Source organism: Meles meles, chromosome 18 (genome assembly GCF_922984935.1).
Source record: "Meles meles chromosome 18, mMelMel3.1 paternal haplotype, whole genome shotgun sequence".
Lineage (NCBI taxonomy): Eukaryota > Metazoa > Chordata > Mammalia > Carnivora > Mustelidae > Meles > Meles meles.
Genome location: NC_060083.1, coordinates 44,874,455 through 44,901,939, shown reverse-complemented (window position 1 = coordinate 44,901,939; position 27,485 = coordinate 44,874,455). Strand labels below are relative to the sequence as shown.

Here is a 27,485-nt window from a genome sequence, read left to right as displayed (position 1 = left end):
CTCGTCCACCCTGCCTAGACGGCACTGTGTGAGGGGCTGTCTGATAAGGCAGATCCCAAGTCCTGGAGAAACATATGGGGCAAAGAGGGGAATGAAGTGAGTTCCCACTCTAAATCTGGGCAGTTGAGGGGGGCGCCTGGGTGGCTCAGTCGCTTAAGTGTCTGCCTTTGGCTCAGGTCATGATCCCAGCGTCCTGGGATCAAGTACCACATCAGGTTCCTGAGCAGGGAGCCCGCTTCTCCCTCTTCCACTCCCTCTACTTGTGTTCCCTCTCTTGCTTTCTCTCTGTCGATAAATAAATAAAATCTTTAAAAAAAAACAAAAAACTGGGCAGTTGCAAACACTAGCTCCATGTCCACTCTGTGCCCTAGCTCCACTCATGCACGTGGACGAGCATGGTTGAGAGTTTTTCCGGGAAGCAAGTCTCCTGTCAGCTCTGAGGTAGCCTAGCATATGAACCAGGAAAAAGAGAAGGGGAAAATTCATTTGTCCTACACCTTCCTCTTTTTCAATCTTAATTATGGCTTGTGTGATAACGGAGACCTCAGAGGCTTTTAGCTAAATCTAAGTAAACATTTCAAGGCCGCTGAAAAAGCACATTTGAAATTGGGCCTTATGTACACAAGCCTAGTGTCCAGAGCAAGAAAAATGTAGATGCTGACCCTCCCCTCCCCCCACAACGCATCCTCTGCAGGAGCGACTGCCTGGAAGGTAACGTGCTCTCCTTTGGCTTTCTTTTTAAGCTGGTCACTGACCAACTGAGTGTTTCTGCAGAGGTAGAGGTAGAGGATGAGGATGGGGGGAAAGGAATTCAAAGCAGTGTCATTTGAAGAACAGAGGAAAGAATGGAAAGACCAGGGGCGCCTGGGTGGCTCAGTGGGTTAAAGCCTCTGCCTTCGGCTCGGGTCATGATCTTGGGGTCCTGGGATCGAGCCCTGCATCGAGCTCTCTGCTCGATGGGGAGCCTGCTTCCTCCGTCTCTCTCTGTCTGTCAAATAAATAAATAAAATCTTTAAAAAAAAAAAAAAAGGATGTGAAGACCAAAGGCAACGAGCTAGCTGTCTTCCAATATTCAGAGAGCTGCATTCTGGAAGAGGAGGTGGACTCACTTGTTGGGCCCCAGAAAGCAAAGAACAGTGCGTGCAGCACACGGAAGTGGCAGATTGTAGTTCAAGTCTTAAACTCTTTTGAACAAAATGGACTCTCCAGAAATACGGTGGCCTTCTCCAGGATTTTTCTGTCATATAGCTGATGGCGCTTGAGCGTAGGGGTCCAGACTCCTTGGCAGGGACACAGTGCCTTAGAACCTCTAAGATCTTGGATTTCTTTTTTTCTTTTTTTTTTTTTATTTGACAGAGAGAGATCATAAGTAGGCAGAGAAGCAGGCAGAGAGAGTGAGAGGGAAGCAGGCTCCCTGCTGAGCAGAGAGCCTGATGTGGGACTCGATCCCAGGACCCTGAGATCATGACCTGAGCCGAAGGCAGCGGCTTAACCCACTGAGCCACCCAGGCGCCCAGATCTTGGATTTCTAAGGTGCAAACACTGTCCCACTGGGTCAGAGGATAATGCTCCCAGGAGTCAGGTACCAGGACAAGGTACTTTGAACTAATTACTATTTTAGAGATGAATGTCATTTATGTTTAATATATTTCTTAAGCTATAGTTTTAGATCAAAGCTGCTAAAAGGTGAAAACTTTAAAAGGCAAATCAGGAGTGCCTGGGTGGCTCAGTGGGTTAAGCCTCTGCCTTCGGCTCAGGTCATGATCTCAGGGTCCGGAGATCGAGCCCCTCATCAGGCTCTCTGCCTACTTGTGATCTCTCTCTGTCAAATAAATAAATACAATCTTAAAAAAAAAAAGTTTAAAAGGCAAATTAAATCTACAGTACTTTGGTCTTTAAACAAAGGCGATACATTTGCTACTTTTAAACTAAAAATGAACTGAAATAGAATTCTGAGTTTAAAGCCTATTACTAAATCAACTTTTACAACATTTAAAGGCTTTAAAAATTGAAGAAAGAAAAGAAATTTTTTTAATTTGTGAAGAATTCTGGGAGAGAAAATGGCTATTTCTTCCACTGGCAGATGGCCTACTGTGTTTAGGATTTAGTTAAATCCATTTCTCCTGTTTAAAACTAAATGTTCCTCCATTTTGTTTAGTTCTTCAGAGGGGGCCTTCAAAACACTACGGAACAAACAGAACTGATTCTTCAGCTACTGCTTTCTGAGATATATAGAAAGGAGAAGAGTTGTGAAAATAGTCTATTTTCTTGGCCCTTTCAGGGGAATTGGGAACTAAGCAGTTAGGACTTCCCAGGTAGACTTTCCGGTGGGTGAAACTTTGTCACTTACATGGACATTTCAGATTCAGGATTTCACATATTCGTATCCTTTCACATTTTGCCATCCAGTGAAATAGACCTTCCCATTCACATGTATCAGTACTCCTGACACGGGGAATTTCTTGAACACAGTGACCGACATCTTGAGCACCTAGAAGATAGAGCAGATGTCTCCTGTGGTCTTAACCTCGTATCAGCCTTTTCTAGACTTCCAAAGATGCACACCTGCTGGTTATAATTAGGGATGCTTCCAGCCTCTGAGTCTATCACCAGGGCTTCTGGAATCATCAATCCGGATTGATCTTAAGTGGCATAGGACCTGGGGGGCATTTTAGCTTCTTACAGCAGAACTTCCTGATTTTTGTTTTCAACTTCTAATCTTTTGGATGTTTTTCATCCTGCAGATGCTGAGTTTGTGTGCGAACGGACACTGAAATATTTTCTGGGTATCGCAGGAGGAAAATGGGTAGTTAGCTATTTCTGTAAGTACAATATAATGTCTCCCCTCCTCCCCTTAACACCTCAGAATTGCATTTTTACACCTAAGATTTTTTTAACACCTAGGGTTTTTGCTGATGTTGAATCTGAATTACCAAAAGGTCTTTAATGGTAACACTAAACTAGCTTTATCTTGAATCATATCTCTTTGTTCGGATAAGCTGGTGATGTTGGGGAAAATGGATTTCTTTTTATAACTAATAGGACCTAATCTGCTCCTAGCAAAGTTTGCCTATAACTAAGGATTTATTTAATATGAGGCAGAAATCCATGTGCAGCAGGCACTTTTATAATGTTTAAATTAAGCCACCACAGTGTTTCCAGAAGAAAAATCTATTAGGGAGCTGTGGCTTTACAGAGAGAGGACCTCTACTCCGTGTTCTGCCTTCGTGTGACCTGTCTTTTCTGTCATCTCTTTAGGGGTGACCCAGTCAATTAAAGAAAGGAAGATGCTAGATGAGGTAGGTACTTGATGTTACAAGTGAATCAGAAAGACTTGGTACCATCGAGTCACAAAATCACTGAACACTTCTCTGCTTCCTTGTTTGTACTACTTTCCAAAGACTTTCCCCAGTGATGTGGATCATCAAATTGAATTGCACGGAGCAACCCAGGAAATTCTGCGCTTTTGCTCATTTGTTCAAGTTTCGGTAGAAACAGCCCTTTCCTCAGAGAAAGGAAAAGGAATTTATAAAGCAGAAAGAAAAGATTCATAAGCCTAAGAAACAGGCCAACCCGATCACACAAGCATAGACCTTTGTAGAAAACTGGTCGTCCACTGTCTTTGAAGAAAAACCCTTCGTATTAATATGCAAATGTATCTGCTTAAAACTCAGATGCCTTCAAAGAGATCTTACTTTTATGATTTTGAGAACAGTGAGGTAAATAAGACGGTGTGTAGGAGGAGGAATAATTTTAGAACAGAGCCATCTAAGAGCTGCCGGTGACAGATCAGGCAAAATAAAAGTAGCAAAAGCACTTTTAAACCACTATGCACTATTTGGCTTATTCATTATTAATCAAATGACGTTTTCGTTGGTTTTAACTTTGATTCTGTGACCTAATAGGATTGGGAGCCTACTATGTCCTGGGCAGTGGGAATACAGCCTCAAGACTGATGGGTCCCTGCTCTGCTGGGACTCATGTTCTATCGAGGGGAGATGTACAATAAATAAAGATGCATTTAAAATACCAATAAATAGGAGCACCCAGGTGACTCACTTAGTTAAGTGTCCTGACTCTCAGCTCAGGTCTTGATCTCAGGGTTGTGAGTTCAAGCCCTATGTTGAGCTCCACAATGGGCGTAGAGCCTACTTAGAAAAAGCCAACAAAACAAACTAACAAAACCAATAAATACTGTGAAATAAAAACTTTTTTTTAAAAGTGATAGTAGTAAGATAATTAAAAAATAAATAAATACATATATACTTAACTTGGAGAAATATATGTAACAGACTAGCACCTGACTGGGGACAGAGGTTGACTACCTAGGGACACCAGGGAAGCCTTTCTGAAAAGCTTGAGCTGAGACCTTAAAGACCGAGATTTGGCCTGGAAAAATGTAGGGAACAAATGTTTACAAGCAGAAGAACAGCAAGCATAAATGTCTTGAGCTAGGAATGAGTTTGGTTTATTAAAGAAAAATAGGCCCGTGTAGCTGGAGAGTAGTAATTGGTGAATCATATGTAGGGAGCAGAGGTTGGACCAAGGGTTGGAGAAGGTCACGGACAAGGGTTAGATAAGGCAGGATTTGGTGGAAGTCATGGTAAGGAATTTGAATTTTATTTGTAGGGTAATTGGTGGCATGGAGTTGGTAAGAAGAGATTGATTTATGTTTGGAGAGAGGACCTGCTAAAGTGTTAGATTTGGAGGATGAGATAAAGGGAGGCATTGGGAGGCTGAGGCTTGGGTTTTTAGCCTGAACCGTAGAGTGGATGTTAGTAATAGTAAATCAGATAAGGAAGACACAGAGCAGAAGGAGCATCCTGAGAGAGGGCAGAACAGGAGGCAAGAGCTCTGTTTCAGATGTGTGAATTTGGGGATTTACTTATTTTAAGATTTTATTTATTGGGGTGCCTGGGTGGCTCAGTGGGTTAAAGCCTCTGCCTTCGTCTCAGGTCATGATCCCAGGGTCCTGGGATCGAGCCCCGCATCAGACTCTCTGCTCAGCAGGGAGCCTGCTTCCTCCTCTCTCTGCCTACTTGTGATCTCTGCCTGCCAAATAAATAAATAAAATATTAAAAAAAAAAAAGATTTTATTTATTTATTTGACAGAGAGAGATCACAAGCAAGCAGAGAAGCAGGCAGAGAGAGAAAGCAGGCTCCCCAATGAGCAGAGAGCCCGATGCGGGGGTCAATCCCAGGACCCTGAGATCATGACATGAGCCAAAGGCAGAGGCTTAACCCACTGAGCCAGCCAGGTGCCCCAGAATTTGGGGATTTATATTAGACTTCCAGGCAGAGAGCTTAAGTAGCACAGGGGTATAATCAGGACAAGAAATTTGAGGGTCAGCTTCAAACATGACATTTTTAGCACTAGACTTTTCCCACTCAAGTGACTACGAAATGTTAAGTGTTTTTTCCTCTAATAATAGCCTATGGTGACATTCATGACTCTGTCCTCCCTACAATCTAGTTCGATCAGAATTGTTCCTAAGCATTCTTCCCCAAAATTCTCCCGAAAGCGCTAACCTCCGTAATCCTATTATTCTTTATTTCCTCATCCTTGAACCAGTGAGTTTGAAAAAGTGCTAACTTTAATGTGATCAATGTATATTTTATCATTTTGGTCTCATTAACTGTAAATCTCTTGATGGACATCTGAGAGCCCTTATTTCTTTAGATGGCAATGCACAATTGATTTAAGAGATCGGGAATTCTCCGGTTTCCTTTATAACAACACAGTATTAGCAGTTTAATCTCAATGCGAAGTGACTGTTTTGAGGAGACAGATGTTGAAAATTAAAATACATTAAGTCCTGATGAGGTGAAAAGCCAATTGTTCATTTCTGCTCACAAAGATTTGCTTCAGTGAATTGATTTCAGCAGCCGAGATACTGGTCATCTCATTCAGTCCACCAAAAATGATTTTTTTTTTTTTTCGGGCGGGTACGGGTTTGTGAAAATTCTACCCAGCAGTACTGGATTCCTTAATAGGATGTATCTACTCTACTGCCATCGAAGGACACTTCTCTTTTCTCTGATCTCTGTGGTTTGCCTTGGGTTTCTTCCAGCATGACTTTGAAGTCAGAGGAGACGTTGTGAATGGAAGAAACCACCAGGGTCCAAAGCGAGCAAGAGAATCCTGGGACAGGAAGGTAAAGCCCCAATCTGCCCTGTTGGCAAAACCCCACCCACCGTGCTGCATTCCAGTCCCCTTGGTGGAGCTGGTCTCAACCTGCAAGGGGCATAGCATCCTCACTCATAGAGCACTAGCTGGGTGCTTCCTTGAGGTTCTTGTTTGTTTATTTCAAGGTTTTATGTATTTGAGAGACCGAGTACAAGGAGGGGGAGGGACAGGCAGACTCCCCTCCAAGCAGGGAGCTAAACTTGGGCTCAATCCCAGGATTCTGACATCATGACGGGAGCCAAAGACAGACACTTAACCGACTGAGCCACACAGCCGCCCCTTTTTAAAAAGATTTATTTATGTATTTATTTATTTATTTTAGAAAGAGAGAGTACATGAGCAGGAGGGGCAGAGGGAGAGGGAAAGAAAATCTTGAGCAGACACTCCACTGAGCCTGGAGCCCAACATGGGGCTCAGTCCCACAACCCTGAGATCCCAACCCGAGCCAAAACCAAGTGTCAGGTACTTAACTCACTGCACCAGCCAGCCTCCCCCAGGTTCTTTCTCAGTTCTCCTAGCCCGACACAGTAAGTAAATAAATATTCTCTCCGTTTTATGGATGAGGGAACTTAGAGGTGTGAGAAGCTATGTACTTTGGACTCCAGTCTGGGGTTCAAATCTCAGCTGATAAGTGGCAGGTCTGGGATTTGAAACAGATGTGAATCTAAGGCCTTTGCTGTTTGCACGTCCCCGTGGCGTCTTTCTGTAACCTAGAGCGGTCGCTGCTGGGAGGCGGATGTACACAGTGCTGTCTGTGGCGGCAGAAGAGAAAGTGACCGATAAGTCAACAGCTAACATCTTTATGATGTATACTCTGTATACATTATAAAGTACATAGTCAGCTCTGTACACGTGATCATATTTTAACTCAGATTTTCACAGTAGCCCAAGCCCAAGAGCCTGGGTGTCTCAGTCAGTTAAGCATCTGCCTTCAGCTCAGGTCACGATCTCAGGGTCCTGGGGTTAAGCCCCGAGTTGGGCTCCCTGCTCAGCACGGAGTCTGCCTCTCCCTGCTCCCTCGCGTTATATCTCTCTCAAATAAATAAAATCTCTTTTTTTCTTAAGATTATTTATTTATCTGACAGAACAAGCGCACACAAGCAGGGGGAGGCTTAACTAAGCCACCCGGGCACCCCACAAATAAATAATATCATTAAAAAAATTTTTTTTACAACGGCCCTATGAGTTGTGTACTATAATTATACCTATTTTGTTTTAAGATTTTATTTATTTATTTGAGAGAGAGCATGAGAACGGGATAGGTGCCGAGTGAGAGGCAAAGCAGATGCCCTGCTGAGTGGGGAGCCCAACACGGGGCTTGATTCCAGGATTCTGAGATCATGACCTAAGCCGAAGGCAGACACTTAACCGACTGAACCATCCAGGTGCCCCTAATTATACCTCTTTCATAGATGAGAAAATGACAGCTCAGAGAGGTTGAGTAAATTGCCCAAGGTCACACAGCTAGTTGGGAACCCATGACTAGTCGACCACATGGACTCAAGCTCCAGAAGCTGAGCTCTTTTTTTTTTTTTTTAATATTTGACAGAGGGAAATCACAACTAGGCAGAGAGGCAGGCAGAGAGAGGAGGAAGCAGGCTCCCTGCGGAGCAGAGAACCCGATGCGGGGCTCGATCCCAGGACCCTGAGATCATGACCTGAGCCGAAGGCAGAGGCTTTAACCCACTGAGCCACCCAGGTGCCCCCAGAAGCTGAGCTCTTAACAGTTTCATAGTTTCTTGGCGCTCGTGGCTGGCTCAGTCAGTAGAGCAGACAACTCGATCTCAGAGTTGTAGGTTTGAGCCCCACATCAGGTGTAGAGATTACTCAGAAAAAAAAAAACATCATAACCAACAAAACAATAATAGGGCTCTCTGGCTGGCTCAGTCAGTTCTGCACGTGACTCTGGATCTTGGGGTTGTGCGTTCGAGCCCCAAGTTGGGTGTAGCGATTACTTAAATAAAACCTCTAAAAAATAATAATACCATAGTTTCTTGGAAAGGTACAGAAGATTTCACAGAGGAATAAAATAGATTATCCCGGCAACTTTACAAATGAAGGACTAGAGGCCCAGGAAGACTCCATGATTTTCCCCAGGTCATACTGTAGCAGATGACAGAGCCAAAGCGATGTGGCCCTCTCAGGGAGAAGGCCCGGCAAGACTTCACACCTGTGTGTCAGGCCAGCACTGGCTGCTTTTTTAGGTCACTGACTGAGCACTTGCGTGCCGAGTCTGCGTTTCTTCCTTTTTTAAATGTGCACCACTGAGCATTTCAGAACAGTCCCATACAGAGCACCGTCTGTCCCTTTGTAGAACTTGAGCAAGAACCAGTAGGGGTGATTTTCTAGAGAAAACTTTTTTGGGAGAGCTCTGAACCCTTGGGGTCAGCCCACACCCACCCCCTGAGCCTCAAGTAACTTCCAGATGCCAAGAAGAGCTGCTGGCCCTGTTTCTGTTTCTGCCTCCACCCCAGGGGAGTTCTGTGGGAGCCAGCCATTTGTTTTTATTCCACTGCATGCCAGTCAGCCTTAGTGCCAGATTCTTCCTCCTTCAAAGGGAATTCCAGTGTTTGGGGATTTTTCCTGATTTGGGGATGGCAGTGATGGAAAGTGCTTCGTCAAAGTAATGACATTCTGAAGATACTAAATGTCACTATAGTATTTTCCTGGGCAAGAGAAATGTGTTTGTAGAGATGAAACTTCAAATTTCTTATCTCATAACTAGACATCCTCATCAGTGAGTGTCAGCTTGGATATAACAGTTCCTAATCTTTCGTACATTTCACAGCAACACTTGGCTGCAGCCAGCTGCCTGGGGAGAGCTTTTAGTATTATGAGCATCAAGAGCCTGTCAACAGGTTGGGGTGCGGTTTATTCATACAGATCCTAAGAATGGCATGTGTGGATGCTGTCACAACAGAGACAGACTTGGCCTGCTGTTCTTTTTTCTTTTTTTAGTTTAATTTAATTTAATTTTTTTCAGTGTTCCAAAATTCATTGTTTATGCACCACACCCAGTGCTCCATGCAATACGTTTTGGTTTTTTGCTTTGTTTAAAGATTTTATTTATTTGAGAGCAAGAAAGAGAGAGATGGCGAGAGAGAACACAAAAGGGGAGGAGAGGAGAAGCAGGCTCCCGCCAAGCAGGGAGCCTGAGGTAGGGCTCGATCCCAGGACCCCAAGACTACTACCTGAGCCAAAGGCAGACGCTTAACCAGCTGAGCCACCCAGGTGCCCCGAACTGCTGCTCTTTCTTATTCCTGTGGCTGTAATTGAGATGAGAGTGCAAGGCTCATTTCCTGAAGGCCATCGTGAGTTTTTAACCTCCTGATTTTTTTTTTAAAATATTTTATTTATTTGACAGAGAGAAATCACAACTAGGCAGAGAGGCAGGCAGAGAGAGAGGAGGAAGCAGGCTCCCTGCAGAGCAGAGAGCCCGATGTGGGGCTCGATCCCAGGACCCTGGGATCATGACCTGAGCGAAAGGCAGAGGCTTTAACCCACTGAGCCACCCAGGCGCCCTAACCTCCTGATTTTTCTGTACTCTGGTCTCTCTTATTTGATAGGAGGTGAGTTCCAGGCCTAAGCAATTCTCTTTTTTGTGGCATGCGGAGAAAGAGGGTCAAGAGAGAATGATGGTTACCCAAATGACATACACGCAGCCAACGGACACAACTTTGCATTTCTTTCAAATGACACCCTAGTGGGGCACCTGGCTGGTGCAGTCGTGTAGACATCCAGCTCTTAGTTTTAGCTCCATCCTGATTTCATGGGTTGTGGGATCAAGCCCCATGTTGGGCTCTGCATTCAGCAGGGAGTCTGCTTGAAAGGCTCTCTCCCCCTCGCCCTCTGCCCCTCCTCCCACAGGTGCTTGTGCATGCATGCGTGCTCTCTCTCTCTCAAATAAATAAATAAATCTTCAAAAAAATAAATAAGAACCGAGTGCTGGGGGCGTCTCAGTGGTGTAGTTGGTTAAGTGTCTCTGACTTCTGCTCAGGTCATGATCCCAGGGCACTAGGATGAAACCCCATATCGGGCTCCTGCTCAGTGGGGAGCCTGCTTCTCCCTCACGCTCTGCCTGCTGCTCCCCTGTTTGTTCTCTCTCTGTGTCAAATAAATAAATAAAATCTTTAAAAAAAGAAGAAGAAGGACCTAGTACTTGCCTAAGAACCTGAGCTAACGTATGTATAAGAATCTCTCTGTCTCATGAGCCACACAAGGCTGTTTAAATTCTACATAACTAGATTAAATAAAATAGGAAGTTTAGTTCCTCACTCACCGTAACCACATTTCAAGAGCTTGGTAGCTACGTGTGACTTGTGGCCACCTTACTAATACGTTATTTCCATCATCACAGAAAGTTCTTACGCTTTGTCTTTTAAAGTTTATTTACTTATTTAAATAATCTCTACACACAGCATGGGGCTCAAACCCATGACCCCAAGATCAAGAGTCAAACGATTCACTGACTGAGCCAGCCAGGTGCTCCCCAGAAAGTTCTTGTGGGCGGTGCCAGCGAGCACTGTACGGAAGTGGAAGAGGCACCTTGGAGGTGCCAGATAATCTGTGTCTCCCGGAAACCAGGCAGTCAGGTCATCTCAGTGAGGAGAGGCAGAACCAGGCTTCACTTCTAGATTAGATTAACTTCTGGATGAAACAGGTTGCCTGAAGGAATAATGGCTGTTCTTAGAGCAGCGTGAAGGTAGGAAGAAATGTCAGATGCTAGAAGAAAGTCAGAGGAGAAAAGGAGCATGTAAAATCAACGTAAGGGGCGCCTGGGTGGCTCAGTGGGTTAAAGCCTCTGCTTTTGGCTCAGGTCATGATCCCAGGGTTCTGGGATCGAGCCCGGTATCAGGCTCTCTACTCAGCGGGGAGCCTGCTTCCTCCTCTCTCTCTGCCTACCTCTCTGCCTGCTTATCTCTGTCAAATAAATAAATAAAATTTTAAAAAAAAAATCAACATAAACTTCCCCGCTAGTTAGGGTGATGGTCAGTCTTGATGTACCACGTCCGGATAAACAAACTGCAGCTTAGAGCTTGAATTTCTTGCCATCCAAACCTCTTATTAAATATAAAGAAGACCTGGGTTTTTTTTTAATTTCAACAAGAAGTGAAGGAGCCTGGGCCTGACTGGTGGCAGGTGGGGGGTGATCAGCCACTGAGTAGCAGGGAAGGACTGTAGAGCAGATCAACTACAGACACACCTTTCTTAGAAGCCTTCTAAAGTCCATCAGTGTTCTGACAGTGGACCCATTGTCTCCAGGAAGTAGCAGAAATTATCAGGTGGTAAAGAAAAAAGAAAGTCCTTCATTTTGGAGACTCTGTTGTTGTTGTTGTTGTTTTAATGCATGCTCTTTTATAATTAGTATTTCTTTTCTCTCCATCCCTCTGTCCCTCTGTCCCACTCTTCTCCCAGATCTTCAGAGGCCTAGAAGTCTGTTGCTATGGGCCCTTTACCAACATGCCTACAGGTAAGAGACTGGGAGAAGTGCAGGGTCCAGCACCAGCCTTTTCACTACGTGGTGGAGTGTTACAGGAGAGACTGTCTTAAGGGGGCTCCTTGGTGAGGTGCTCTGGAGCTCATTCTGTTTCTCTACCATCTGTCAGACAAAACTGCCCCTAAACATTGCTGTATGTCAAAAACCCTGTCCTGTGTCTCTTCTCAAGAACTAGAAGGCCGTGAAAAGTTAGCTTCTAGGATGCAGTGTTCTGTGCTCTGAAGGGGTAGAGCTGCCCTTACTGCCCTTTGGTTTAAGAAAGGAGGGAAAGAATAAGGTGGGGAGAAGATATCTTTCAGGTTTGTGAATGTTAAGAAAGAATTCTGCTCTTCCTATATCATTTTCATTTGATACTGAGAAACAAGCACAGCGGCTACTTAGACCCTGTGGGCCTGGGCCCCACAATAGGCCCAGAGCAGACAGGGAAGGACTCTAGATGAACATTTTCTAATTAACTTTGACATTGAATGTGATGTTATGTTTTGGAGTGCTAGGGGGCTCAACCTTGGAGTTGTGTGGCCCTGAGGCCCTGGCACGTGGATAGATCTGGTTTGTTCTTCTCAAAACAAAGTCCACCCACCTTTGCTTCTGTGCCCACTTCCGCCCCAGGGATCAGGTTCTCTGGCTCCTCAGAAGATGGCCTTGGCCTCTGGTCAGGGACAGATGAGTGGCAGCAAGAGAGCCCAGCAAATTTTCCTTCTGTCTTCTTTATTGGTTATTGATTGGATTTTTATGAAACTTCCAAGTGCCACTAGGGGATTTCTCGGTGTTTTTGTTCTTTGGTGTAATGAAAACCAGGTCTCTAGCAGGTATCATTTTGGAGATGAATCAATTGACCTCAGTTCTTTAAGACAAACAGGAGCCACCTCCGCAATCCCCAGAAATGGACTGATGGGAAAAGAGCACCCAGAGAGAGGCCCCGAAGCCATTCATCAGTCTGTTCTGCTGATTTTCCAGGAGCGGGTAGAACATCCCTGCAGTCCATTTCGATTTCTGTTCCCCCTAGTGTGTCGATTTCAGCTCAGTATGGAGCCCTTCCCCACTGATGGGCTGAGTCTCCATTCAGGATAATGTGTATTGTTTTTGACTGAATGAATTATCTTCCTGTCTCTTGACATTTACAGTAATTACCGCCAAGTATGGTGTCCTCAGTGGCCGTGATTATCGATTGCCAACACAGAATTAGGCAAGGAGGGAGGGAAGGCGAGCGGGCATTTTTCACAGTTTCTTAGCCAGCAATTTAGCAAATTAAGGGAAACTGCCTCTTGGATTCTTTTCTTCCAAAGTGTTTTGTTTGAGAGACTGTCAAACCTTATCTACCAAGGGGCCTTCTGGGGACTGATAACCAGGGTAGGTCGCATATCGGTGGCAAACTGACTTCAAATCCATACCTGGTATAGATTCTAGTTCAAGGCCTCTCTGTCTTGAACTGCTCTCTTTGGGAGCAGAGCTGGAGACTCGCCCTTCGAAGTGTTGCTGTAAGCCTTCTCCCAGAGGAGTGGGGGGTCGAGGGCCCAGGTGAAGTGTGGAGAGTACTGTGGTGATTTTAGGTCTCCCTGTGCTATTTAGACCAACTCGAGTGGATGCTGCACCTCTGTGGGGCTTCTGTGGTGAAGGAGCCCTCGTTATTCTCTCTTAGCAAGGTGAGTGTTTGATGCCCTGTCAGAGGGGACCGCATACAATCTGTCCTGTGACTGAGCAAGGCTGGCACCCATCTGTCCCTGTGAGCCCTGCCAGTGGGCCTCAGAAGCCTGTCTTAGCCTGAGCCTTCCCCGATCATATGCCAGTGCCAGAAAACTCCCGTGTGTGGAGGGTCGGTGAGGACTGGAGTTCTCAACATATTTAATTAAGGGAAGGCTCTCCCTCCAACGTTCCCTTTCGGCCTCGTGCCCTTCCCCATCCTTTCTGTGGCTGCGCCTGAAGTGGTGTGCTTCAGCACACCGCCAAGAAATGGCGAAGCGACTGTTGCACAAGTCCAGCTCTGAGAACCTCCATCCTGTTTCCTTCCCGGGGACGCAGGGTGCTCACCCCGTGGTGGTCGTGCAGCCGGACGCCTGGGCAGAGGACAGTGGCTTCCATGGTAAGTTCTGCTAAGCCTTTGTCTGCAAGAGTCCGGGTGGCAGGGCCTACATGAAGTCTGCAGGTGACTGTGGTAATTTTAGGTCTAAATGACCTGTTTCAGTCAGCTGGAGCAGATGGTGCGCCTGTGTGGGGCTTTAGGAGACGATGGGCATGTGCCTGTGACATGTGGAGTCCTGGGTGATGGGGTTGGTTCACCACAGATCACCCAGTGTTTGGTTAACACAGTAATCAGGACCTTCTGGGTGCTCAGTGAATATTTGAATGAATGAATGGCTAAAGTGTCCTTTTAAAACTTCTTGTGGTTTGCTCATTTTACATTATAAAAGTAATACGTGAGCTATTTCCATTGGTGGGGGTTAAATATTAATTACCGCTCATCACATAAAATATAAATGAGCACAAGCAATGAAATAATCCCAGTAATCCCACCACGTAGAGATGCTGATGGGAAGATATACGTACACACATGTATTTTACACACATGTGATCGTGCTTATCATACTGTTTTGCTTTCCCATCTAAGATGTTGCAAAATCATAAATTGCAATGTTGATTCAGGCTCTCTACTGCCTTTTTTTTTTTTTTTAAAGATTTTTAAAAATTTTTATTTGAGAGAGAGTGAGCAGGGGAGGGACAGAAGGAGAGGGAGATAACCTCCAGCTGAGTGCAGAGCCTGATGCAGGGCTTAATCCCAGGACCCTGGGATCATGACCTGAGCCTAAACCAAGAGTTGGTTGCTCAACCGAGTCACCCAGGTGCCCTTGATGACTTTTCCTTTAACAGACTGGAGCTCCTTTTAGTAAAGTTGCCAGAGGCTGTAGGTTTTCACCAGCAGTCACTCCTTAGGCTTCTGAATGAGGTCCTGTGTCCTGAAGCGTTACTCAAGATGAACAGTTTTGCACCTACCTGAGTGACACTATGAACTCATACAACCGGGTCCCTGCAGTAGATTGACAAGAGTCTGGTCTAGGGAAACATGAAGTGACACTAATTTCTGCCTCTCTTCTCTGTCCCCAGCAATTGGGCAGACGTGTGAAGCACCTGTGGTGACTCGAGAGTGGGTTTTGGACAGTGTAGCCCTCTACCAGCGTCAGGAGCTGGACACCTACCTGATCCCGCAGATCCCCAGGGCCGCTGCTCACTCCAGCCAGCCGTGCGTGTAGCTTCCGGGGCCTGTCTCCACAGGACCCTGAGAATGATCCTAAGAAGCAGCCTTTTCCCAGGCCCTGGGAGCTCTTCCTCAGTCTTTCCACAGCCCCGGTTACTGAATATTTAATGTCCATCAGCCTGAGAAGAAATTCTGGCTATGCAAGGGTCCCTTAAAGATTTTCTGCTTCCAGTCGCCCTTGGAAATCTACCATGAGCACAAAATTGTGGTAATTTTTCACCTGAAAAGAATTTAAAACCGTTTAAACCCCACCAGTCGAGCAAGATGCTGATTCATTATTTATCAGCCCTCTTCCTCATACTGGGGATGCTGGCTTAGAGCTGCAGGCGCAGAATGGCTGGCTTCAGGAGACTAGTTGGTCTCCCTAAGTTTGCGTCTCTAAAACCTCATGTTCATAAAGGCCAAGAGTCAGACCCTTCAGGGGGAAGCGAGTACTTGGGGAATCGGTGACATGACTTCAAATCAGAACAGTCCTCGGGGGCTCTCACATGCTGGCGTGGAGCATGGGTGGGGCTGGAGGGATTCAGAGGCAGGGAGTAGATGGAAACACGAACCCTGGGGGTCAGAGGAGAGGCGAGTCACGCCAACCCTGATCCCCAGAAGTCTGTGCTGTAGTCACTGGATTTCTAAAGAATTGCTTAGCATTGATGTCCTCCTCTGAAATAGAATCTTTTCAAGAACTGGTGTCCGAAGAGAGTCTTCTAATTCCCCGTCAGAAATAAATACAGGGTTTATTGTCGCAGCTCTGATGTGTCACCCATTCCTCTTGAAACATAAGATCTCTGATACGAATATTTCATGTCTGTGAAATGACGGATCCCACCAGGAAAGGAGCTGTTGCTTTCCTTGAGGTAATTTTTTTCTCTTTGCCTCCTATTGCTGAATGGTACAGCTTCATAAATAATTTTGTTTGCCAAAGGAAAAGAAAGTGTTTTTCATCAACTCATTATCCAGGACTGTTTATAGCTTTGGAAGGACTGGGTCTTCCTTAGCCCCCCAGTGTACAGGGGCAGTACAGATCAGATTGTACAAAATGTTGTGTAAACGTTGTGCTGTTTACCTGCAAATAAACTTGGCAGCAGAGACTTCTCCTGAGTATGATTCCTTGAGGCTTACAGCTGCAGACCTGCTCAGACCCTTTCACTGTCCTTCAGTCTCCTCATCTGTAAAATGGGGGTAACGATAGTACCAACACCCAGCATTAATCGAGGAGACTTTAGTACCTACTGTATTTGCTGTTGCTTCCATAGCAAATTGCCACAAATCTAATGGCTAAAAACAACATCCACTTACCATCTCACAGTTCTGTAGGTCAGAAGGCCAAGTTGGCTCAACTGGTTTCTTTGTTTCAGGTTTCACAAGGCCAAAATCAAGGCAGCAGGGCTGTGTTCCTTCCAGAGGCTCTGGGGATGAATCGCTTCCAAGCTCATTTCATGTTGCCCAGATTGTTCTTTGCAGTTGTGGGACTGAGAATCCCGGTTTCCTTACTGGCTATTGGCCAGAGGTCCTCCTTAGCCCCTCCCACATTCCTAGACTCATGAACCCCTTGTTCCATCTTCCAAGCTAGCAATCAACACTGGTTAAGACTTTCTCATGTTTGGAGTCTCTCTGACTTCCCTTTCCTTATCTCTCTGTCAGATCTAGCTCCTGCCAGAGAAATTTCTGTTTTTAAGGGCTCAGGGGATTAGATTGTGCCCACCAGGTAATCCAGGGTGCTCTCCCTATCCTAAGGTCCATAACCTGAATTACAGCTGCAGAGCCCCTTCCCAGCCGGGCCTAGATGAGTGTTTGAATAACCAGGGGACCGAAATCTGGGGAGGGTATCTTGATATTTCTTTTTTTTTTTTTTTAAGATTTTATTTATTTATTTGACAGGCAGAGATTACAAGTAGGCAGAGAGGCAGGCAGAGAGAGAGAGGAGGAAGCAGGCTACCTGCTGAGCAGAGAGCCCTATGCGGGGTTCGATCCCAGGACCCTGGGATCATGACCTAAGCTGAAGGCAGAGGCTTTAACCCACTGAGCCACCCAGGCGCCCCGGTATCTTGATATTTCTGACAACCACTCCTATTTAACATACTTAATCCACAGATAAGAATCTGTATCTTTTTTTTTTTTTTTTTTGGTCTTCACATGTTCAGAGATTAGAGTGGTCTTAGAGGCAAAGAGAATTAAATCACCCCACGATTCAGCACTGCCACCTTTGTGAGGAGGGTGGGTGGGTGAGGGGAGAGTGGAGAAAACGGAAGGAACAGGCATCATGTTGGTTTCATGTGGTCGTCATCGCAGCCCTAGGAAGTGGGTATTTGTCACCTCATTTGAATAAAGGAGAATGGGAAAGAGAAGATTTTGCTCCAAGTTTGCATAGCTAGTAAGTGACAACCTGGAAATCTAAGCCTATGTGCTCTGTGCCCCATCATGTAGCTTCCTGCCCATGTCCATCATCTACCCGGTCAGAGGCGCTGGCTTAAGCCTCCAGGGAATTTGGGGGAGAGGAGTGGGTTGTGAGGGGAGGTAGCACTCTAGACTCTGGCGGGCCACAGTGGGAGTCAGTAGAATGTTCCTGCCTTCCACTGGCAGCTCTCCCTGGCGAAAGCAGCCCTCCTTTGCTCTCAGCAGAGACTGACAAGATTGGCTCACAGCTGCCGGTTTCCACCTCCATCCAGCCTCCTGCTTCTGACTGCTTACCTTTCAGTGATCAAAGCCTTCCAGTCCAGGGGCGCCTGGCTGGCTCAGTCAGTGGAGCATCTGACTATTGATCTCTAGGTTGGGAGTTCAAGCCCCAGGTTTGGTGTGGAGATTACTTGAAAGTAAACTCTTTTTTCTTTTAAGATTTTATTTATTTATTTCACAGAGAGAGAGATCACAAGTAGGCAGAGAGGCAGGCAGAGAGAGAGGGAGAAGCAGGCTCCCTGCTGAGCAGAGAGCCCGATGTGGGGCTCGATCCCAGGACTCTGGGATCATGACCTGAGCTGAAGGCAGAGGCTTTAACCCACTGAGCCACCCAGGCACCCCTTGAAAGTAAACTCTTTAAAAAAAAAAAAAAAAGCGTTCCAGTTCAGTGTCGCCTAGGGCACCACCTGTCCCGGGCTCATGCCAGCACACTGTCAACCTGGCGGGGAGTCCCTGGGTCTTGGTGGGAACAGTAAAGGCAGGTGGGAAGCAAGTGCTTCGGTCACAGTGACAAGCCATGGCTTGCTGGACCCTGGGGGTGAGCCAGGCCTCAGCCTTCCCAGGAAGGGTGAAAGCAGGGATGACTGAGACACATAAAAAAAGTTTTCTATAATTATCTCTCAAGGTCTTCCAACAAATAACCACCCCATCTGTTTCTCGAACTCTGCATAACCGTTCCCAGAAGTCAGCCTCTGGCCCTGGCCTCATGATGCTCCGCTGGGTTTTAGAGGCTTATCTGGTGATGAAGTAAATCTACTTGCTCCTTTGACCTCCGGCTTTCAGATGTCCTCCCACTTTTCCATCCCACAGTCTAGCCCTCTGGGCATGGCCGTGTTTGGGGTGCTAGTTCCTGTGTGGCCTTTATCTCATCTCACAAATGAACTGCAAAGGAGCTGGAAAGGCAGAAGAGGCGGGGTTACCATGCAGGTGCAGAGAGGGGGCCTAGAGAAGAGCTCTGTAGATTATCTCCCTCCTAAAAAATGCAACCAGAATGATAAAGTATCGGCTTAGAAACACGCAGAAGAAAAGAAAGGAATCAGTGTTGGGGTGGTTGGAGCGGAAGAAGCCAAGCTGCCCAGAGTGTATCCTGTGAAGGCTGCAAGGAGCAGATAAGAGGGCCCCAGAGGCGGGCAGCGCGAGGGGAAGGGCAGATCTCCCTGAAGAAACCCGAGAGAGTACCGCTTGCTAGCCAGGGACCCGGGGAGCTTGCCTATCAAAGGCTGTGTAGACTGACTGAGCCAGAGGCCCCTTTACCATACTTCGATGATGCTCAAACAGCCTGTAAATCTGCCCATAACGAGGAGGAAATTAAAGAAATGAATCCGAGCAAATAGAAAATTAAGGAGAACTGGAGACAGACAGCTCCTGTAGAGAGCAGGGCTTGGGGACATGCGACCAACGTGAGGGGTGGGGGGTGTTATCCTGAAATGAGTCCGAATGATCAGGAAAATCAAAGCAATGGTTGGAGGTTCTGGAAGGAATGGAGAACTGGAGAGTCCCCCCAGGTTACTGGCACAGACGAACTTTGGAGACCTAGTTTCTGGGACCCAGAATGATGAGGCAGTTTCACAAGTAGCTTAGTGCAAGGATTCTCAAACCCTGGGGAGTCTGGGTGGCTGAGTGTTAAGCGGCTGTCTTTGGCTCGGGTTGTGATCCCAGGATGCTGGGATCGAGCCCCACATCAAGCTCCTCGCTTGGCGGGGAGCCTGCTTCTCCCTCTCCCTCTGCCTGCCTGCAGCTTGCCCTGCTTCTGCGCGCTCTCTCTCTCTCTGTCAAAAAATAAAATCCTTAAAAAAAAAAAAAGGATTCTCAATCCCTGATCCTCTGATGGGGACTGGGGGTGGGTGGGGATACCACCACCACTAGGACCTTGTTAGCTAAGCAGATTCTGGGGCCTGCTCCCCACATTCTGCATCGGAAACCAGGGTTGGGGCCCAGCAATCTGATTCCGAAGCAAACTCCCGTTTGAGAACCACTGGCTTAGTGGAAGGGGCTGCTGATTGGTATAAACAGTTACCTGAGGTCTATTTAGTCTCCAGGAGAGGTGACTCTTGGAACTCTTAAGGAAAACTAAGGTCTGTGAGCTGTTTAGTGGTTCTTATCTACAAGGTTGCAGCAGCTGGCTTCAGTTGACTCTAAAATGGCCCTTTAAATCAATACAAAGGACAAAGATTAAATTATATTAGCAACCTAGGAGCAGAAGGGCCAGGCTGCTTTAAAAAAAAAAAAAAAAAAAAAAACCAGCTAGAGATTTTATTAATATTTAAATTGCAGTGAAACCCCAGCTGCAGCCTTCCACTCCAGCATAGAGATATGCAAATGGGACTTTCTAAATAAAGGCAATTTCAGACAGCCCGCAAGGTAACAAGAACAAATAAAACAAATGATTTTGTAATTTATCTTTATTGACTGATGGAGAGCAAGGCGAAGAGACAGCCCTCACCTAGCAAAAGCCAGCCACCAGCGGGTTCTCAGGGGAGAAGAGAGGGCTGGCCTGGAGGGAGAAAGGCAGGCAAGACCCACCGAGTGGGGACAGGAACGCCCCAAGGAGGACAAAACAGAAGGAGGCAGATGGGAGAAGAGGACTCAATCAGAAGGGAAGAAAAACGGAAGGCCAGCCCTGGGTTCCGTGGACCGTCTGAATCTTACCAGCTCTCAGGGCCAACAGCAAAAGTGATCGTTAATGACTTGCCACATTCCTACTAAGTGCCATGCACTATTCCCAACCTACAAGCAAGGAACAGGACACTTTGAGAGGCCAAGCAACTTGCCTGAGGTCACACGACAAAAGGAGGTTGGCAAATCCGTGTTCCGAGAAAGATTTGTGGGGAGCTAAACTGTGCTGGGAACCAGTGCTAGGAGGCGGCGAGTAACAACCAGGTTAGTGATGGAGGGGAGACTAAGTGCCCAGTTCCCTGGTAGCCTCTGTGTGCGTGTGCACCGAGGTTGTGGAAGGGAGGGAGAAAAGACCCATTTCTGGCCTTTGGATTGCTTACTATTCAATGCGGGGGGGGGGGGGGGGGGCAAGAAAGCCGCGGAAAATCCTTAGAGAATTGCGCTGTCTGGTTCAGAACCCTCTGGGGGTTATGCGGCAGCACCTCTGGGTGAGGCATCTCAAGCTGACCCTTGGAGCTTGGGTAGGATTTGGCTGGTGAAAAGGAAGCTGGGAGATTCCAGAAGGCCCAAGTGAGAACCCCTGCAGGTGGCGGAACCAGGGGAACCTGATCCAGAAAGAGTTGGGACAGTCTTCTGCAGATACCGAAGACTGTCTCTGACCGCCTCCCAACCCCTACCACCCCCACCCCTTCCCCCGGGCTTCCTAAACGGCCGTCCCAAGCTGAAGTCCAGCCTCTCCAGTGCCCCACCTGCTGCTTCCCTCTCTGGCACCCTGGCCACCAGACATGGCGACCCGCAGGTTCCGCTCACACTGTAACTTGTCCTCAGCAAGTCCCGCTTTGCCATCTCCACAGGCCCAGTCCTGCCCAAGACACCTCCTCCTTGGAACCTCCACCGATCTTTCTGGCCAGACTCTCTCCCCGCCCTGCAGAACACCCCAGAAGTTTGCTTTATTTAATGACACTTTCTTCCGTCAGTAAGTTATTTGTGTGTATTTTTTGTTTTCTCCATTTGACTAGAATGTCCTTAGGGGCAAGATGAGTATGATTTGATCTTTGTTTGGAAATTAGCCTCAGTACCCAGCAGATATTTTGTTAGGTACCCAACGAGGATTTGCTGAATGAATGAGTTCAAGGATGAATGAATGGACACACAGAGTGAAGGGCTTATCCGACTGCCCCAACCCCACCCCACCAGGAACGCTAGTTTCCTGGGAAGCCCGCCGCCTTCTTCCCCTGGGAGTGCTAATTCCCTTCAGTCCTTCCCACCCACTGTTCTAGGATCCTGATTTACTCCAGAAACAGTGTAAGAAATCTAAGTGTCGGGCATCTGGGCGGCTCAGTGGGTTAAGCCTCTGCCTTTGGCTCAGGTCCTGATCTCAGGGTCCTGGAATCAAGCCCTGCATCGGGCTCTCTACTCAGCGGGGAGCCTACTTCCATGTCCCTCTCTTCATGCCTCTCTGCCTACTTGTGATCTCTGACAAATAAATAAAATTAAAACAAAATAAAAGAAATCTAAGTGTCCAAGAGTCACTTCTTCTCAGCCCACACCTACAGATTTCCTCCTTGATTCTCTCTTGCCTGCCATGATGCCTACTCCTTTCTGATTAATCAAGCCAACATCCTCGCAGATGGAGGACATCCATTTCCCCTACCCCTGTGTCATTCAGCAAGGCCCCCTCCAGGCAGGATACTCAAGACAGATAAACGGCCGCGGCCATCGCCAGAGAGATAATTACAATGTTCCTGAGAATCTCTTCGCAAGTTCAAAGCACTGGCACAACTATTATTTCTCCCTCCTCACTTGTTCCCTGGGAGATGGCTAGGGTAAAAATTGTTATCCCCAATTTATAGGTGGTAAAACTGAGGTCCTTGTCAAAGGTCACCCAGTGAATTGGTGGCAGAGCCAGAACTAACTAGCCCGGGACTCCCTAGTCATTAGAAAGCAGACGAAAATACCCTCATTATGTTGTCTGGGCTGTGTTTGTCTGGGAGAGAGGGAGTATGGACCCCAGCTGAGCAGGGATAGGGGCCAGAGAAGCTAAAAGAAAGTTTGTGACCCTGTAAAGTTTCTTTCTCTGCAGTGCTCCAGCCGTTGGCACTGGTTAATTCCAGAAGAATCTTGTTCTATTTTTGTTTTCAAACACGACCACATGTCCTAGATGAGGGAAGTGGGGAGAAAGGGTGAATCTGAAGGTAACACAGACACACAGGTAAGCCGGTGTTTGCCGTCTTCTCCTAAAAACGACAGAAAAGGGGCGCCTGGGTGGCTCAGTGGTTTAAGCTGCTGCCTTCGGCTCAGGTCATGATCTCAGGGTCCTGGGATCGAGTCCCGCATCGGGCTCTCTGCTCGGCAGGGAGCCTGCTTCCCTCTCACTCTCTCTACCTGTCTCTCTGCCTACTTGTGATCTCTCTCTGTCAAATAAATAAATAAGAAATCTTTAAAAAAAAAAAAAAAAACGACAGAAAAGCAAATGGTAGCGCATATTAGCAAGAGAAACCCAAGCTACAATTTCCGGGAGTCTTTCCAGCTGTTAAGCTGTATAGGTCTGTGGAATAAACTGGGCCACAAAGGTGTAAAAGCTTTCCTTGGGTAAGTCTGTCCCCGGAGTCTGTGGAGGGGAGGCCTCCCATGGTGGCTGAGGGCTCCTGGGGGTCTGTCTCAGGGCCCTCCGAAGCTACCAAAGTGAGAAGCCTGCTGGTGGGATCATCCCCAAGCCCACAGGGCCTCTGAAAGTCATGGAAACGAAGATCTGTGCCAGAGCAGCCTCTGGTTTCTAACCAAATGCCAGAGAAATTAGGAAGAAAAAAAATTTTTTTAAATTTTTTTTTTTTTTTTTAAATTAAAGAGGCCATTTCCTAAAGATAGGGTCCCAGGGCTATGTTGAGGGAAAGCAGTGATGCTCTTTCCTGTCTTCTCCTTGGGCTCCATCCTAAAGCAAAGGGCTTGTCCCTTTCAATCCCAGACCCGCTCTGGGCTTTTCTCAGCCTTTACCCCAACACCAGCCTCCATTACTCCTGGACTCCGCTGAAGCCCAGCAGCTTCCCCGGGGCTACTGGAGGCTAGGGGTGTGGAGAGGGCCAGCGGGGTACAACACCCGAACCCAGAAAGGGAGTGCCGCACTACATGAGTACGGCGTGAAATGCCATAGAATTGTACAGCTCGAAATGGCTAGTGGTGTGTCATATGCATTTCAGCCCAGGTAAAAACAAAAACTGAGCTGCCCTGGTTGCCCTTTGGGGTGGGCTGAGAAGCAGGCCAGCCAAGGGCTGAGGTTTCCTTGCAGGGAGTGGCAGCGAGTCACCATGGGAAGAAGGCTGGTCTGCCCACAACCTCCTTTGTCCAGGACCAAATGGGAACTGGGGGCTAGGGAGACAGGTCCACGGGCGGCCGTCCCGGGGTCTGGGCAGAAGAGAGGCACTCAGGGAAAGCCGGGTCGCTGCAGCCGCCGCTCATTTGCATCATAAGTGATTGGTTTTCCCTGCTCGTCCCTCATTAGGACACAATGGACAGTTGTGTGCTGGTGCAGCAGATCCATTTACCCAGGGAGAGAAGAGATGAGCAAGAGTGCCTGGCCGGCCCTAGAGAGGAGGGGTAGGTGTGGGGGTGGCCGCCTGTCCTCCCCTGCTCCCTGGGGCCTCTGGGACTCTCAGGTTCTCGCACACGCAGCTAGGACCTTAGGGAGTAACCTGAGTCCCTCATTTTACAGATGGGGAGACTGAGGTAGTAAGAGGGGAGGAGACTTCCAAGGCCAAGTTCAGGGCAGAACTTGAAATCTACCATCACTTCCCTCTTCCTTAACCACCTCGCCCCTCTCTTCCTGCCCATCTCCCTCTTGTTTCTTTCTCTCCTGATTTCCAGGCAGCCGGGATAATTACTAAACTTCTAATTAACCCCTGCCCTAACACGGGTGGGCCTGGCAGGAGAGGCAGCAATTTTAAACCTGTCTTGGTGTGTTTGGGGGAATCGGTAGAAGGGGGAGAACTGGTATGTGTTGGGCCTATTAAAACCTGGCACTAGGACAGACTTTTGACATGGTTTATCTCGTTGCATCTTTTCAGTCTTGCAAGGTCGATGTTCTTGGAGCAGAGGAGAGTAGGAGAGGCTCAGAGAGGTTGGGAAACATGCAGAACACCCAGCGGGCCAATGATAGCTGTCTCAGTCCAGAATCCCTGTTTTTCCACCCCACAACCTGGCATGGGGTAAAGCGGGTTGTGGGGTCCACTGATTCCGGGCTCCTGGCTGGCACAACGTTGCTGAAGGAGGCCGCTGCTTTGTTGCTCCCCTTAGGCGGCACCTGCCTTTCCCCACAACCCTTTCTACCTTCTGGCTCCCACCTTCTTCTGGGCCCCTTTTGCCTGGTGGTGAAGTCTCCCAGATGTAAGCTTAGGCCCCTGGGGGGCCCTGGGGGAATGTGATCAAGAGGAAGAAGCCAGGGATGCCTGGGTGGCTCAGTCGGTTAAGCGTCTGCCTTCGGCTTGGGTCCTGACCTCAGGGTGCTGGGATCGAGCCCCGCGTTGGCCCCTCCCCCCCCCACTTGTGCTTGTGCGCTCGCGCGCTCTCTCTGTCAAATAAATAAATAAAATCTTGAAAAACAAAAAACAAAAAACAGGGAGAAACTGACAAACCTAGCTCCAGACCCTCTAGGTCTCCCTCTTGTTGCCACCCCAGTTCCCTGTCTGCCCCTCCTCTTTGTGGGTCAAACTTGCCAGCATCTGTGTCTGTCTCATTGTGTTCTGGGGACAGGGGAGAGTCAGGCAGGGTGGTGGGGGGAGGGAAGGGTGGAGGGTGAGTGGGTGTCTGTGTGCATGAACATAAGGCCTCCGGGTTCATTCTGACACTGAATGAAAAACTCACCAATTATTCGTCCGATCTCATTAATATGCAGACAGACATCTGTTATTTCGGAGTCAACAGCGGAGGCATTTTCGTGGGGGGAGGGGTGCTCCCGCACATGCCCCTTGTTCCTTGGGCTGCTGGGGTGGGCAGCTGCTGGGAGCCACCACACCCGCCAGGACCTGGAGCCTCCCCTCTCTCTGACCCTCACCCCCACCCACGCGGGGAGAGCGGAGAGGGTGTCAGGATTTACTAGAGATGGAGACAGACCCCGCTGGAAGGAGGAAGGTGGGAGAGGGGCTGCACTGTGGTGAAGGAACTCTTTTGTTGGCAGAGAGCGAAAGGGGGTTGGGGGGACACCACAGAAGAGCCAAACCCCTTTCTTGGGGAAGTGAGTGTGGAGGGGACGGAGACAGCTGTACCAGGATTGCCTGCTAGAGTCCTGGTGACCACGGGAACCTCAGGGATATGACCCCTTCCCCCCACCTCCCTCAGCCTGCGGGACTGCAAGGCTGTCTGGGGTGAGGTCACCATGGCAACGTGGGGTTCTCTCTCAGAGACTTTGGTAAAGTTTATGGGGGAGTTCAGAAAGTTGGGGACCAAACGACTTCAGCCCTTGGAGGAGTCATTAACAGCTCTGTCTAGGCCTCAGGAGAGATGAGGGAACAACACAGAGACCTCCCCCTTCCTGTCTTTTGGCGTTCCTTCAGACTCTCAATCCTGGGCTCAAGGAGCCTCCTCCAAGACGCCTCTCCTGATTCTTTCAGGCAGGCTCAGAAGTGGTCAGGATGTCGGGGCGCCTGGGTGGCTCAGTGGGTTAAAGCCTCTGCCTTCAGCTCAGGTCATGATCTCAGGGTGCTGGGATCGAGCCCTGCATCGGGCTCTCTGCTTGGCAGGGAGCCTGCTTCCTCCTCTCTCTCTCTCTCTCTCTCTGCCTCTCTGCCTACTTGTGATCTCTGTCTGTCAAATAAATAAATAAAATCTTTAAAAAAAAAGAAGAAGAAGAAGTGGTCAGGATGTCAAAGCTGTAAGGAATAAAGTTGATCCCAACTCAGTCACCAGTAAAGGGTCCAACAGCTCTTCCAGAGCCTTTCTCCTCTCTGACTCTTTCTCAACAACACAGTAAAGTTGATGTGGTCATCAGCCCTTTTCCAGGTGTGAAGCCAGAGGTTCAGACCCGTGCAGAACCTCACCAGAGGCTCCCCAGGGAGGACGTGGCAGAGCTGAAAGCCAGGCCCTCTGCTTCCAGATCTCCAGCTCTTTTTCATGACTGTCCCTTGAGGGAAGGCTGCAGTCCGAAGGGGATGACTCCTCAGTCAGCTGAAGCGTTTCGGGGGTTATTAGACCACGTCCCGGCCCCTCGCTTCACCCCTTCTCCTTCCTCCCTCTAGGGCAGGCTGATTGCTGGGTGGGGGGGTAAGACACCCTGGCAGCATCACAGTGTGATTAGTTGTTTATTTCATTAAATGATTAACGAGGCTACATTGTTTCCCAAACGGGTGTCTAATTTGTGGGGGAAACAGCTGCGGAGGAGGAAGCTGGGTCTGACTGGGTCTGACTCCTGCATCTGGGCAGGGGGTGGGGTTAGAGTCCTGCCAGGGCCTTTGAGGATCCAGAAACAGCCCCATTCCCTCCTCCCATCCACTGGGCTGCTCAGCCCAGCAACACAGCCCCCTCCCCGGAAATCAAACGTCTGGCAACCCAGACCTGCAGAGGAGACCACGACCTATTCCCGGTGGTATTGGAAATGGATTAAACTTTGGGGGCTCCTCCGCTGATTTATTTTCCTAATTATGTTTGCTTTAGGCGGATACTGAAATGCTTCTGCATCGCCTGAGCGAGGCAGGAGAGGGCAGTTGGGAGAAGGGAGGGGCCCAGATGATCTGCACTTTGGCGGCTATAAGGCTTGGGTCGGCTTTGTATCAAAGTCCAAAGTGGGGGAAAAAAGCCATGCTCCCAAATACCAGGTTGGAGGTGGGGCAGGTCCCTGTGGGGGAGGGTTCAGACCTCAGATCCCCCCTACTGGGCCCCAGCCCTCTCCAGCTCCGGCTATCGGGATCCCAGCGCAGGGTCTTGGAGTCAGCTCCTAACCTTAGTCTGGGTGCCCAGTGCCCTTGAAGCTGTCCCAGAACCCTTGAGGAGATTAGCTGAGACGGACCAGGACAGGGTCCTGTAGGAGAGGGAGGGAAAGGGGTATCTGATGAGCCAGCAGTGGGTGGGGTTCCTTTCCTCCCGAGACGGGGCCCTGGCATAGGGAAGGAGAAGCTGTTTTAAAGGACTCTCAGGGCGCCTGGGTGGCTCAGTCATTAAGCGTCTGCCTTCGGCTCAGGTCATGATCCCAGGGTCCTGGGGTTGAGCCCTGTATCGTGCTCCCTGCTTGGCTAGAAACCTGCTTCTTCCTCTCCCACTCTCCCTGCTTGTGTTCCTTC

The 27,485-nt window shown here is 48.2% G+C and overlaps 1 protein-coding gene across 5 annotated transcripts in view; it reads left to right on the top strand.

The window, feature by feature from the left end:
- The window catches only part of BRCA1 (BRCA1 DNA repair associated), a 67,077-nt gene extending 51,892 nt beyond the window's left edge, over window positions 1-15,185 (top strand). For all 5 annotated transcript variants that reach the window (XM_045986453.1, XM_045986452.1, XM_045986451.1 and 2 more), the window contains 7 exons: window positions 2,745-2,822; window positions 3,259-3,299; window positions 6,072-6,155; window positions 11,603-11,657; window positions 13,254-13,327; window positions 13,704-13,764; window positions 14,784-15,185. In XM_045986453.1, the coding sequence (XP_045842409.1) occupies window positions 2,745-2,822; window positions 3,259-3,299; window positions 6,072-6,155; window positions 11,603-11,657; window positions 13,254-13,327; window positions 13,704-13,764; window positions 14,784-14,929 (539 nt within the window). In that variant the 3' untranslated portion in view covers window positions 14,930-15,185. The remainder of the gene's footprint in view (window positions 1-2,744; window positions 2,823-3,258; window positions 3,300-6,071; window positions 6,156-11,602; window positions 11,658-13,253; window positions 13,328-13,703; window positions 13,765-14,783) is intronic.
- Window positions 15,186-27,485: the final 12,300 nt, after the last annotated feature.